Here is a 13,188-nt window from a genome sequence, read left to right on the forward strand (position 1 = left end):
TTTTAGGAATAGTTACTCCTTTAGTATACCATAACACACAACAAAGCGCGTTTTGTGTTTTCGAGCAGAAGGGGGTCAAAGTATTAAGGAATAATGTCATACTCTATTAGGTGTTTTGTTCACAAATTCAACTGGAAATTCGTTGTTATCACGTAAAATAAATTAGGATGAATGTTTAGTCCAGTCAAGGTTCTCAAGCTCGTTTCTTTCCTCTAGTTGTGACTCACTGTCTTATCACACCCACAGCAGCACTGGTGGAGAATGCAGCGATCAGCAGAAGGCGAGAAAAGTCAAACTGTACACTTGACAAAAGGTCCGTAAGTACTCATTGCTCTTGCTGCTTGCTATATCAATGATATTCAATCATGTTTATTGGGGCTGCGGTGGCTCAGTGGTAGAGCGTTCACCTCTGGTGCTTGGGGTCCCGGGTTCGATCCCAGCCCCCGTCAACTAGCGTTATAATTTAAAACGTGTTATAGAAATGTAAAAAAAACTTTCCTCGAGCCGAATTTGAACTCACGCCAAAAGGGATTTTTGTTACTAGCTTATAGCGCTAGCCCACTCGGCCACGAAGACCGACAGCAACAACCGTTTGATTTCTGCTATTTGAATACCACGTGGCAAGAAATGGATAACGCCAACCAATCAGAACTGTGTTTTTCGTTCCTACTTCCGGGAGCATTACTCTCCTGAGTTAGTCCTTTTACACGTACATACATCCCCCTTCTTTTTTTTACACTCTTTCTATTTTCATTTTACACTTCCCACTTTCCTCTACTTTTTTGCCCTGTTCACCTTGGTTTTTCGCCCTTTTTCCCTGTCTGAACTCCTTTCCTGACTTTGACTTTTTCCTGATTTTGACTTTTTTCCCGACTTGTGTCCTTTTCCCGATTGTGTCCTGTATTTTATTCTATTTTGTTTTTGAATCATAAATCCTCTGTTTGAGGTACACATTTGACCATTTTTCATTAGTAGCACATATGATTAGTGAGTCGGTGCACCTGCCTATTTGACCGATAATGGTCTACGACAAGGCAAGACAAGGCACTGCTTAGAAATTTTATGCACAATAATTGAAGGTAAATATATGTGTATTTACGTCCATATCCATACAGATAGAATGTTTGTTTAAAATTTGGTATTTTTATTTATCATATCAGATTGTGCAGTTGCTTGCATTGCTTGCATTGTGCAGCAGAAACTTGTATTGTGCAGTTTCACTGAGGCAGAGGCAGTAGAAACAAATTTTCAATTCTACGATAGTTCATTATATTTTGCGTACAGAATATTGGATTAAATTATAAAGATACGGTTAAACGTACTCTTCTTAGATTAGAGGAATGACTGAAACATTTTTCATTTGTCGAAACCCTTAATTTTTATGATTACTTTTATTACCGGATTCTACAGTCTTGCGTATATCATCATAGGTACTACGTTATCATTGGAAATCGCTTAACATAAATTAAAAAAAACTTCCATGTGTAACGGTCTTCAGCTTACATTTTCTCTTTTTTTTTCTGTGTACCAAGCTTTCGTCCCTCCCTCTTTTTCCTTTCAATTCTCTTCTAGGACGTCTGTCATACTTTTCTTTCTCCAGTTTCTTCTGTTTTTCAATTGCATCAAAAATCGTTCCTTGTACAGGTCTAGTTTCTGAGCCATAATTTATGTACTTATATCAAGAAATCGACTGCTAGTATCTTATAATTGTTTCGTATGAAAGGAGATGCATTCCTGGGGTGCAGATTCACTTTAGCAGGAATATGGGTAGAAATATAGCGTGGAAATCTATGAATATAAGTACAAATAGGATATATTTACCATGAAAATGACAGTACGTAGAACACGATCAACATATCACAAAACCAAGAAGTGTATGTAACCCAGTCAGTAAAGCTCGAGACTAGTGGACCAACGTGGGGTGCATCCATAGGAGCAGGCACGTCAGCGACGTTGGGTTTGTGCATATGTGAAAATAGTGCGAAAACGCTTTGTTCCTTATGTTACTAGTTGTCTTATCAATCGTTACGGACTGTATTGGCGTGAGAATTCAACTTATCATGTCTTCCATATGGACCATTACTTGGTTAAAAGCATACAGTTTTAATTACTTTTTTTCGTTCATGTTTACTTTTGGCGCACCTCTAGTACAAATTGTTGGAAAATTGTAATTCTTTCACTGATTTCCTTCTTATTGTCCCCTACAAGGTTTCCACTGCCCGACATGAAAATATCTCACTTAGCATAGATGTAATTCAAGGGGGCCACGAAGTTGAAAAGTTACACTTCTTTTACAATTTACATATAAATACGGCTTTTGGATGTGTAACATATTAACTACAGGGCAGGGCGAAACCGGTAGTCGGCGCGTCATCGATGGTGAGTATGCGCGTAGGTGAGAGTAGTAGAAAGAAGGGCGTTTTGGCAATGATACAAGATTCACTACCACTTGTCACGGTTTCATACTAGTAACACTCCAGTTTTAAACATAAAATACAGCTTCTGTACACTGTTCAGAAATATACCGCCGGTGGAAAATAGCATCTAATAGAGCCATCTTTTGTATGCACTCGCTTATTTTATTCATCGTAAAGTACTTGTGATGGTTTTATACTAGTAATCCTACACTTGTAAACCTAAAATACAGCTGTATTACTTTGTATTTTTTTCTGACGCCCACAGAAATCCGTTCCTTATAAACGTATCATTTCATGCAAAGTATTGAACTTTACCAGTAAGTCTTCCAGAATGTGGTGCACCAAAACTTCACCTGCACCACTTTTTTTAAACATTATTAAAATTGTCACAGCTAAGATTCCCATATTTTTGGAGTACTTACATATTCTTCTTCTCAAATAATATTAGATATTTATTCTGTAAATTTTTACTAATTATGGTTCCATAAACTAAACCAGCTCCTTGTTCTTCCTCGCCTCCCTTCTCTGTTCTTTCTAATACTTGCTGATCGGTTTTCCTTTCCACTCAGTAATTCTCTCGTGTGAAGAACCTCTGGTCTAAAGTTTTAGAAAAGTTTTATTTATTATTTCGTTTGTGTAATGTCCATGTTTCTGCTCCATGTAAGTAGTATACACGACACGTTTTATAAATCTTCTTTAAGTCTTTACTCAAAGACTCACAAACATGTATCTTCTCCCTAAATGTTTCTTTCGCCATTTCTTTCTTTTTATTTCACTTCATGTCCTCACTAATACCCATAGGCCTATACCAAAAACAAGTCCTTTTTTCTCCCTTCTTACATCTATATTCCATATAGACTACTTCTTTCGAATCAGCATTGGTTTGGCCTGTCCAACGTTTATTTCCATATCATATTATTCGCAGCTTTTTCTTATTAAATTTGTCTTAGAGGCTCCGTAAAAAGGGTCATATCATCTGCAATACAAACCGTATATAACCGTACCTAATCATGCCACCTCCCACCCAGGCCTGTATTTATATAGTGTGCGCCCCGTGTGCTCTAAATAATTTGCCGCCCCCCACTCCCTCGCACAAACTTATTTCTCAAACAAGGAAATAAGCCGTGATTTTACAAAAAATACCAGCTCTTGTTGAGTGGCAATTCACGTATTAAAAGTTACGAAAGGTACACTCATGTCCAAAATGATTGTCGCATATCTAGAACTGTCTTCTTGTAAGAATATAATTTGATAATGATTTTGCAGGGCACTTTTAATACTGATACTATGTATATAATCGGGAAATGTATATTTGTGATAAATTTCATAGGAAAAGAATTATGAATACGAAAATTAGAATGAGTAAAACGAAATGTTGCTAAATGGACAAGAAAGTTTTATTTTCGTTTTATTGTTCTTATTTACTGCTCTTTTGACATGAAATTTTCCACATACATGTCTTTGCCGATTATACACATACTAACATCATAAGAAATACCGGGCAAATTCGTTATCAAATTATATTCCTAGAATAACATATTTATAGACATGCGACAATAATTTTCGACATGACTGTACAACGTAATTTTAAATAGACTAATCCTCTCAGTGATGATTATAATGTGGTGTTCTGCCCGAAGGTAGGTGACCATTGTTGACGTCACTGTGAGACACCAATAATTATTGCTGATAAGCGATAAGAAAAATAATTGTTTACATTATTCACCATCAGTAATGGTTTAATAGCATCTATATAAGACGCGTACTCCACCAAAGAGATAAGGTCGAGAATTGCCATAGCCAAAGAAGCATTGAACAAGAAAAGGTCACTCTTAATTAGCAACCTTAATATTGGACCAAAGAAGAAATTGGTCAAGTGCTATATATGGAGTATTGCACTGTTTGGTTCAGAGACTTGGACAGTACGGAAGTTATAGAAGAAATATTTAGAGGGCTTCAAAATGTAATGTTGTTGGAAGATGGAGAATATAAAATGAACAGAAAGAGTAACAAACGAAGATGTTTTAAAACGGATAGGACAGAGAAGGACGCTTCTAGCCACCATACTTCGTAGAAAATCCAATTGGATTGAACACATCTTGCAAAGCAAATGTCTTCTTCATACAGCCATAGTAGGAAAGATGCAAGGAATAGGATGGAGAAGAACACAAGTGATCGATGATTTGAAAAATAGAAGAAAATATTGGCAGTTAAAAGAGGAAGCTAAAAATCGAGATACAAGGAAATAACATTTCCAGGCCCAAACTGAAAATTAAGAAGAAAAGAAAAAAATACCCTCATTCGTCCCAGGACCTATCAAAAAGCAGAATACTTAATAATAATATTAATAATACAATAAGCTGACTGTCTGTAGCACTTTCCAACTCGAGAATCATAATAGGTAGAAACAGGCACGGATCAAAGAGGGGCTATAGCCCTTCTCCTTGACACTCAATTATACACTGGATAAAATGGACTTCAATCCTGTTTTACTCTGGATAAAGCGGCGAACTATGGTTTAGCCCCTCTCTTGATCATATCCTGGATCCGCCACGGGGTAGAAATATGAAAATTTAATGTGATTTAAAGCTCTCAGAGAAATGATCCAAATGACCTGTTTCAAGTATCTAGGTCAGGCCTGAGCTGAGATGCGGGGTGCAATGTTCCCGTAAGAATAATATTGGGACATTTTAAAATTTATCGAAAACTACCAATATTAGAGTTGAATTCATAGTTTTGGGGGGTCGCTGAGATTGAATAGTGACAGTTTCAATCCAACTCAACTTCAAGGCCATACTCCAATCCGCAGGGAGGGAGCGAGATTTTAAAAGTAATCGAAAACGACAGATATTAGTGTTCAATTCATAGTTCGAACAGTATCAGGTTTCATGACGTTGGAGTTCATCCTCACCCCTTGAGGTAGAAGAGGATGAATATTTAAAAAAAAAAAAAAAAATCAGATAAGCTAGCTAAGTAGTAACTATTGTAATTACAGCGATTTAAACACGTTAACATATTTTCTCCCGCTTGCACAGAGCTCTGCGTTTTGCTAGTTTTAAATATTACTTTATTTTGAATCTTTAAGACAATCCAAAATTTTGCCGCCCTGTGCTCGAGCACAGAATAGCACTTACCTAAATACGGGCCTGCTCCTACCGGAACGCCATGTTCATTATGTAGACCGTTCTCTTCTTATTGGGTATAAGGAACTTTAAAATTTAAAACAAAGGAAACCAGTTATATATTACAAACCAGTTTTTAAGTAAAAATCGAGGGGTGCTGTGTACTACAATTGGTACATTCATTTGAACTCATCTTACCTAATTTAACAAAGTAAAACTGATAAATCAAGTAAAATGCCCACATTAATATTAAAAAAAGAGTTATTGAGACACAACGTTGTATGTGTAGTTGTAATGTTATCAATAAGGAAAGGATGGCTTATTTAGACTTGTGGAGAATACAAATGTAAAATTTGAAAATCTAACCACTGAAACTAGTTATGAATTCGAGAAGGAATTTCGTATGCAATACATGGGGTACAGCGTTGGAGTTCTGTGGTGCCGTACACTACCATTAATCCGCTTAACTTAACAAAACTTTTCTTTGCACCAGAAGACACTCAAGAGCCCCACAGAAGCATTCCCTTGATTTTTATCTATTTGCTTTGGATAGTAAAATCACTTCCAATATTTGTATTTCAATATTGTGACTCCCGTACACTCAATATACAAAAGTATATATAGAGGATTTTTTTTTTACAAAAAAAAAAAAAAAAAATAGTCGTACCACATACGACACTCAGAACGCACCGTGATACCCCTTGCTTTATCACAAAATTTGATTCAAAGGTACCAGTGAGTAGATTCAGAAATCTAGGCAAAGAGGAAATTATTTTTTGGACTATTTAGGCTAAAGCTGAAATAAACACTGGTTGCAGACCATTTTCTGAGAGTCTGTGTAAGCTGGTGGATGTTTTCACTTTCTGATCTTTGTTAAACTCCCTTCCGCATAAGTCTTTCTTATGGGTTCGAAAAGCCCAGAAATCGCAGGGTGCAAGGTCTGAGTTGAATGAAAGCTGATTTAGAGACTGCCTATCAATTTTCTCCGAAGCTTGAATTGCCTGCCTTGCCGTGTATGACGTAGCGTTATCTTTCAGGAGAAACCATTTTTCATTAACTAGTTCAAGTCTTTTTTTTAAATTTTATTTATTTATTTTTTGTTGCATATTATTTCCTTATAAACGGCGTCATAATCTCCATTTACAGTTTATTAGGATCCCAATACTGCTACTGTTTCACAGATATCAAGAAACAAAATCAACATTGATTTCTTTGAAAGACCAGAAACTTTTTAAAGGGCAGTGAGTCGTTGTGTTTCCGTACACTGGACTGCTGCTTTGATTTGGGATCATGATGTTTGATGTAGTAGTGATTATTCTAAGAAGTTAGGATATTGTTCCACTAGTTGACGGAATATCTTTCGAATTTTGTCCACGTTGTTCCTGCATCTCAGTAATCAAATATACAGGAATGGGATAGTGACAATGTTTTCAATAACGTGGTTATGACTTTCTCGTTTGCCATTTTTGAGGGATGAAAGCGAATGCATCAACAGAAAATCCCTAATACAGATTAAATGAAGCTACAAGGAAAATTACTAACTGGAAATGTGTATTTGGTCAGGAAGCAGATTGTATGGCGTAGTATTTAGGGGATCGGTACGCTGATGACCCGGCTTCAGTTTCCAGTTAAGCAGCCCTTGTTCATTCCTGAATTTTATCTGAATTTTTCATTGTGGCTATTTCTCTGTCTAATTCACACTTGGAAAAATGTTTTATACATTTTTAAAAAGCTAAGCGGTTTATATAGAAGACGTAAAATTGTCCGTATCATGAATCTTCAATACCAGATCAACAATTATATTACGAAGAATATACAATTCTTACCTTTACCTTCGATAAACATTTTCTAATTGAATTTTGATGTGCTATTGGACTGGGGATAGAACACTCGGGTCTCCAGTTTATGCTAGCCAGTTCTTCCACAGACAAATTAGACATTTTCCTCTCTGAAGCTCAATGCAGTTGCACGAATAATGAAAAATAGGAGTGGGAAACATTGGTTGCTGCCATCATTTTTTAAATTCGTATACATTTCCAACTACTACTTCTGTTTTGAGAGTCCTCGTCGAGAGATCTAAATTTCATACAATAATTATCTAATCCATACAACTTACTTTACATACAGTATACAAGGTTATCGGAAGTGTCCCTTGCTTGTTGTGAAGGATTTTTTTTTTTTTAATATAAATATTATTTTAAATAAAAATATTGGATGTTTAGGAGTGAATTAATCTTGTACTTATGAAGTGGTATTATGGTTGATTAGACTTCTTGAGACTTCATCTTCGTTGATGGAAGATTTCTAGAAACCCCTGACTTCATATTCCAGGAAAGAAAGAAATCAGGGTATAAAACTTGCGGTCGCCGTTGGCAACCAAATGATTAGTTTGGCGGAAAAAACAAAAAACAAAAAACAAAACAAAACAAAAAAAAAAAAGTTTCTGAGCTGCTGGATTCAGACTTGAAATTTCGCGCTGTGGCATAAACGCAACCTGAATTATAGCATCCGCTGTACATTACTGGAATGTACGACACGTTCCCCATGTTTGGATAGAAAAACGTCAGCACGAAAGAATCACTTTCATTATCTTTTATCCTTCAACTACAACATACGCACTAAGATGTAAAACGCATTCGATGAGTGAGTGGCATTGTGTTGTGGTACATACATCTCCTGAGACTTAAGTGGTGTATCAAAGAAAGCTAAAAGGATTTTACTAAGTCGGATCAGTTGCTGCAAAGAAGGAATAAATGGAATTTCGTGCTCTTATTATACGGTTATGTTTAAAATAAGATAAGGTCTCTGCGAACGCTTTTATTAATAGTAGTATGAAAAGAGTGGAAAACAAATTGCAGTGTAAAAATTTGGGCTTCATAGCAATTTAATACTCAGAAAGTAGGCTTATGTAAAGAAAGCGGACAGTGGCATTTGAGGAGAAAAATATCTTGCATAATGAGGTTTTGAAAGACTTGGGTTTTGCTCTAACGCATTTTGTTCTCATTCCACATATTTACAGATTGATAGTAGCTTCGCCAGTCCAGATTTTAAAAAAAGAACCAAATACATGTACTAAATATCACGTATGCAGGTATAGATAGAAATAATGTATAAATCGAATTGAGTATTGGTTTCTGATATGACGATATTAACTACACTTTTAAAATAGGAGATAATGGCTCAGTAGTAGAGCGCTTAACTTTGCTGAGACGGTACCTGGTTCGATCTGAGGATTATGAGAATTTGTGGTGAACAACATTTTGCTGGTGAGGTTTTTTTGGAGTTCTGTCGTCTCCTCCCAGATACTGATTCCACAATTGTTCACTTGCATTATCGTTCTTCTTTAGCCTACAGAACATAATCGTGGGACGTAAAACAAAGATTTCATTTTCAATTAAAAAAGTACGTACTGCAATTTCGTTTCATTTTAAAACTTGTTTCATAATATAAATGTTTGTAATGAGCAATTTAAACCTATTGTAAGTATACCTCGAGAAACGTGTTTTGCATAGCGTTGACATTTTTTGGAGTCAATTAACTGCGTTAAGCAGGATGTTGTTGTAGTACTTATTGACGTAATAGGATTCATATTAATGATAATAGAAGTAGAAATTGGTGTACTCACTGAAGCATCCAAATATTAAGACAGCGCACCGACACTACGATTCAATGACGACCTCGTCATGTTTATGTTTCGTGACTTTAGCCGCTGCACACCGATCTTCAAAATAAATGACCCAACTAGGAAGAGAGTGGACGATAACAAGAAAAGAAAGGGAGGGGGGAGAATGTAAAGTCCACGATTGGTATAAGTACCAAGAGATAGCTCTTCCTTCGGAATAATTAGTTGGCATTGCAATAGACAGCAATAAAATTAAAAAAAAAAAAAACCAATAGTAACAAATTGGAGGGGGAGACGTCTGAAATAGGAAACAACATCACAGGAAATAATATTTAACCTACCCGGTAAGAAATAAATTCAGGAACAAGAGTTAAATGACAACTACATCACAAAAAGTATGAAAAACTCCTGAGACAGTAGTAGGGATGCGAATGCTTCCATTACTCTATACGACACTACTAACAACATTAGCAAAGTAACACTATAATTACTCAGATGTACGCTTGGCAAATACAGAAGGAGAAACACTCTCCAACTCCATAGCACAGGGTAAATAAACGGAAAGCCAGACTGAAATAGGAATATCATTTTATATTCCTATTTTTAACTAACTGATTTGAGTATATTTTAATATACAACAATAATCGTCGTAGAGACCCAACTAAACTCAATTTTTTAGGTTTGTTGCAAGACAGACAGTTGCAATACAGACAATACGGAACTGTAAATAAACAAATTCTTCTATAAAATGCATTCAGTAACTATACCCTTTTAAAGTTGTTCTGTGCTCATTCATAATAAACTAACACATGCGTCATGAAAGTGGTTGCAAAATAACCCATTTGCAGAAATATTTACTTAAGAACAAACACGACTCAAAATAAATAACATTTATGAAACCGGTACAACAGCATTTCATAGTAACAGTTACCACTAACTTGTTAAATAATGAAAGTAGAAGAACCCAGTCTAAATTAAATAATAGGAACACATTTACTTTACTAGAACATTTGTAAATTAATTCAGTTTTTAATTACTACTTCACAAATTTGAGCATAGGGAAAATAAACGAAGGTGGCACATATAATTATGTCAACGAATTATGGTGAGTGTGTATTACATATTTAATTATGTATTGAGCATTGGGAACCGAGGATGAGAGTGCGGAAAGCAAAGCTAAGGATTTACTCCACAATACCAGTAGAACTGAGACATTCGGTGCTTAACTAAACGTATTTATACTGTACACTGTTACCCGGTATAACATGACAACTGGAACATGGGTGGTGATATGAAATTTTGCTGGAAAATTGATCTGCCATTTTTATAAATTATTAGGCCTCTTATTAGATTGCTCATAAGCCGATATAGAACAAAAGGATAATAGATTGCAATTTGAAGGATTAATTTCTGTATTGAGAAAGGTATTAAAATTTCTCTGTTTAACACCACTGAATTTGAAGTAATATTTCCAGAAGTCTTCTTATAAATATCTGATTTCCTTTTTTATTGGTATACTACTTGTAATCAAAATCAGAAGGGTTCTATCTAATGTCGTTCATTTAATTTGTATAAAATCACCCATTAAAAATTGCTTTGATAATGACACCTTTTCTACCAACTAGATCAAGAGTGCTTGCTTTATTACTATAAATCCATCATAAATATTGTAGTTCCTGACCCAAAAGTTGTCCCGAATTACCTGAATTTCTGTTAGATATGCTATATAATTGTTCGCCTTTTGTTATAGTTGAAGTAATGCTGATGGTATTTTGTCTTCGTAGGATGAGTAATGTAATGATGCAACAAGACCATTGAGTGAGAAGGGAATCTCTTCAAGATGTCAAGAGAGAAAGCAAGAAAACTGATACTTAATAGTTATGGTGGGTCCATAATCTTTGAAAATTCGTTGAACCATCTACCAGATGTGGTGCTTTTGAAAGTCTTTTCCTATCTTTCGGTTCGGGATTTAGTTTTCATCGTTCGTCGTGTGTGTTCGAGATGGAAACATCTTACAAATTGTTCAGGCCTGTGGCAGAATTCAACTTTCCTTTACGATGAGAATATATCTGCGAAAGGTGCTGTTAACATTTTAATGTGTGCACCTTTGTTAGAGATTTTGTACATCAAGGACTATGCAGATTATGAACAAGTTTTAAATGTGGCCACTACGCATTGTAAAAAGATTCACACACTAATATTTGAAAATATGTTTCGTGTGAAAGCTACAGCAATTGTCAGCGCTGTGAGAAATTGGCCGAATTTGACTGTTCTGTATATCGATAGCTTATTTTTCGATGTGTCGGACATTTCAACTAAAGGTCTGAGAAATGACGATATTTTTAATATATTTGCAGAATGTGTGAACCTTAAAAAGTTGAAAATTCCGCGAGTGAGCGATATAAGTGGATCTGATCTGAGAAAAATTGTTGATAACTGTATCTTGTTAGAAGAGTTGTATTTTGAATATTCTACTTTGATTAACGATGAGGACATTCTGTACCTGATAGGAAAGAAAAAGGATACAATGATTAGTCTTTCTTTATGTGGTCTTAAGTTGACAGATGCTTCTTTCAGTCAGCTGGGTCAACTGCACAAATTGCGAACATTGGAAATTCATGAGTGTTCTCAAATGACGGATGAAAGTTTGAACTGCATCAGGGAACTGCGTTTATTGTCTTTTAGTATAACCGGTGGCGTCAAATTGAGTTCTCCTGCAGTGGCCACTTTTCTTGCAAGAAGCAGCATGTGCAATTTGAGACGCTTGACGTTTTATGCTTGTAAGTCCCTGGATGATGAAGTAGCCATAAGCATTTCGTTACATTGCCTTCGATTACAAAACCTTTTTGTCGATTATTGTCCTCTGATAACAGAGAGTGGTGTAGAGGGTATTATCGAAAGATGCAATGAGTTAAAAGTACTTCATTTCGTAGGTTTACCTCTTCTGTCTGGAAAATGTTTCAAGCTTATACCCGTCCATCTTAGAAAGCTGGAAGTATTAGAACTAGGCTATACACCTATGAGACATAAAATTTTGAATGAAATTTCCGATACGTTGTCAGAAGTAAAGATCAAATTCCTAAATGAAGGAAGAGAGTTCTTTTAGTTACTTAGCCTAACATTGGTTGTGTCCATAAAGCTGTTACAAATACATTTAACATTTTGACGTTATTTTTGTGTAACTTATGAAACATTTATATGCTTTACGTATAACTGTGATCATTGAAATGAAGTTTCATGTCACATTACTTTCAACAATCGTAATCTATTTTTATTTATATCATACTTTGGAAGGTGGTGTGATGATATGAAATTTTTAATGCCTAATATTTATTTTTATGTACTAAATATAATTTACTTGCATACTAAACAGAACATATATAATAAATGTTGAACGGATTCACAAATAGACTTCTTACTTTGTACCGCTACCAGAATTTTGGGGGTGTGTGTCGCAGATTTCTTTGGAAAATTCCTAAACAAGTTCAATAAAAGTATCTTCATAGAAATTGGATCATCAAAGGTGTGATGATACATTTTGAAGGAGAGGTGGCCGAAAATTGGAAATACTTCATATTAAATTGTGATATATATTTATATGAAATACATTTTTTTTTTTTTCACTTTCTTGATGAGGATAATGTGAAAGAAAATAAGTGCAAGTTTCGGTCATAGATGTGACATCTGAGGCATTGAAAGCGAGGCTGACATGAATAACAAAAAGAAATTTTATGTATCCTTGTAAATGAATGTAAATACAGAATTAACAGTTGTATAATAAATAAATGCATTTAAAATTATATACGGTACACCGTCTGTCGGAAGAGTAACGGAACTATTTTTCTTTCTGGATATCTGCTCAATAAATCGAGACCACAATCATGAGAACCGATTAACGGAGTGTCAAGTTATAGCAAGAAATGTGAGTGTATCTGGTGTCACCTTTTAAAAAAAAAGGAGCAAAGAGCCAATATTAAATTTTGTTTCGAGTTAGGTGAAACATTTACACAAACGTTGGAGATGAGTG

At 35.2% G+C, this 13,188-nt stretch overlaps 1 protein-coding gene across 7 annotated transcripts in view; it reads left to right on the top strand.

Moving 5' to 3' along the window:
• The first annotated feature begins 848 nt into the window (after positions 1–848).
• LOC145690430 (S-phase kinase-associated protein 2-like) overlaps positions 849–13,188 on the top strand; it is a 211,071-nt gene continuing 198,731 nt past the window's right edge. The window contains exons 1-2 of one of the 7 annotated variants that reach the window (XR_014132213.1): positions 849–1,079; positions 10,946–11,044. Coding sequence is in view for 1 of the 7 variants with exons in the window: in XM_081765294.1 (XP_081621420.1) it covers positions 11,002–12,267 (1,266 nt within the window). In the remaining 6 variants the exon portion in view is untranslated. Of the gene's footprint in view, positions 1,080–1,231; positions 1,431–10,945; positions 13,029–13,188 lie in introns of those variants that run through there. The other 6 variants (XR_014132212.1, XM_081765299.1, XM_081765295.1 and 3 more) reach the window with 6 other exon arrangements.

This window comes from Thermobia domestica, chromosome 7 (assembly GCF_964235325.1).
Source record: "Thermobia domestica chromosome 7, izTheDome1.hap1.1, whole genome shotgun sequence".
Taxonomy (NCBI): Eukaryota; Metazoa; Arthropoda; class Insecta; order Zygentoma; family Lepismatidae; genus Thermobia; species Thermobia domestica.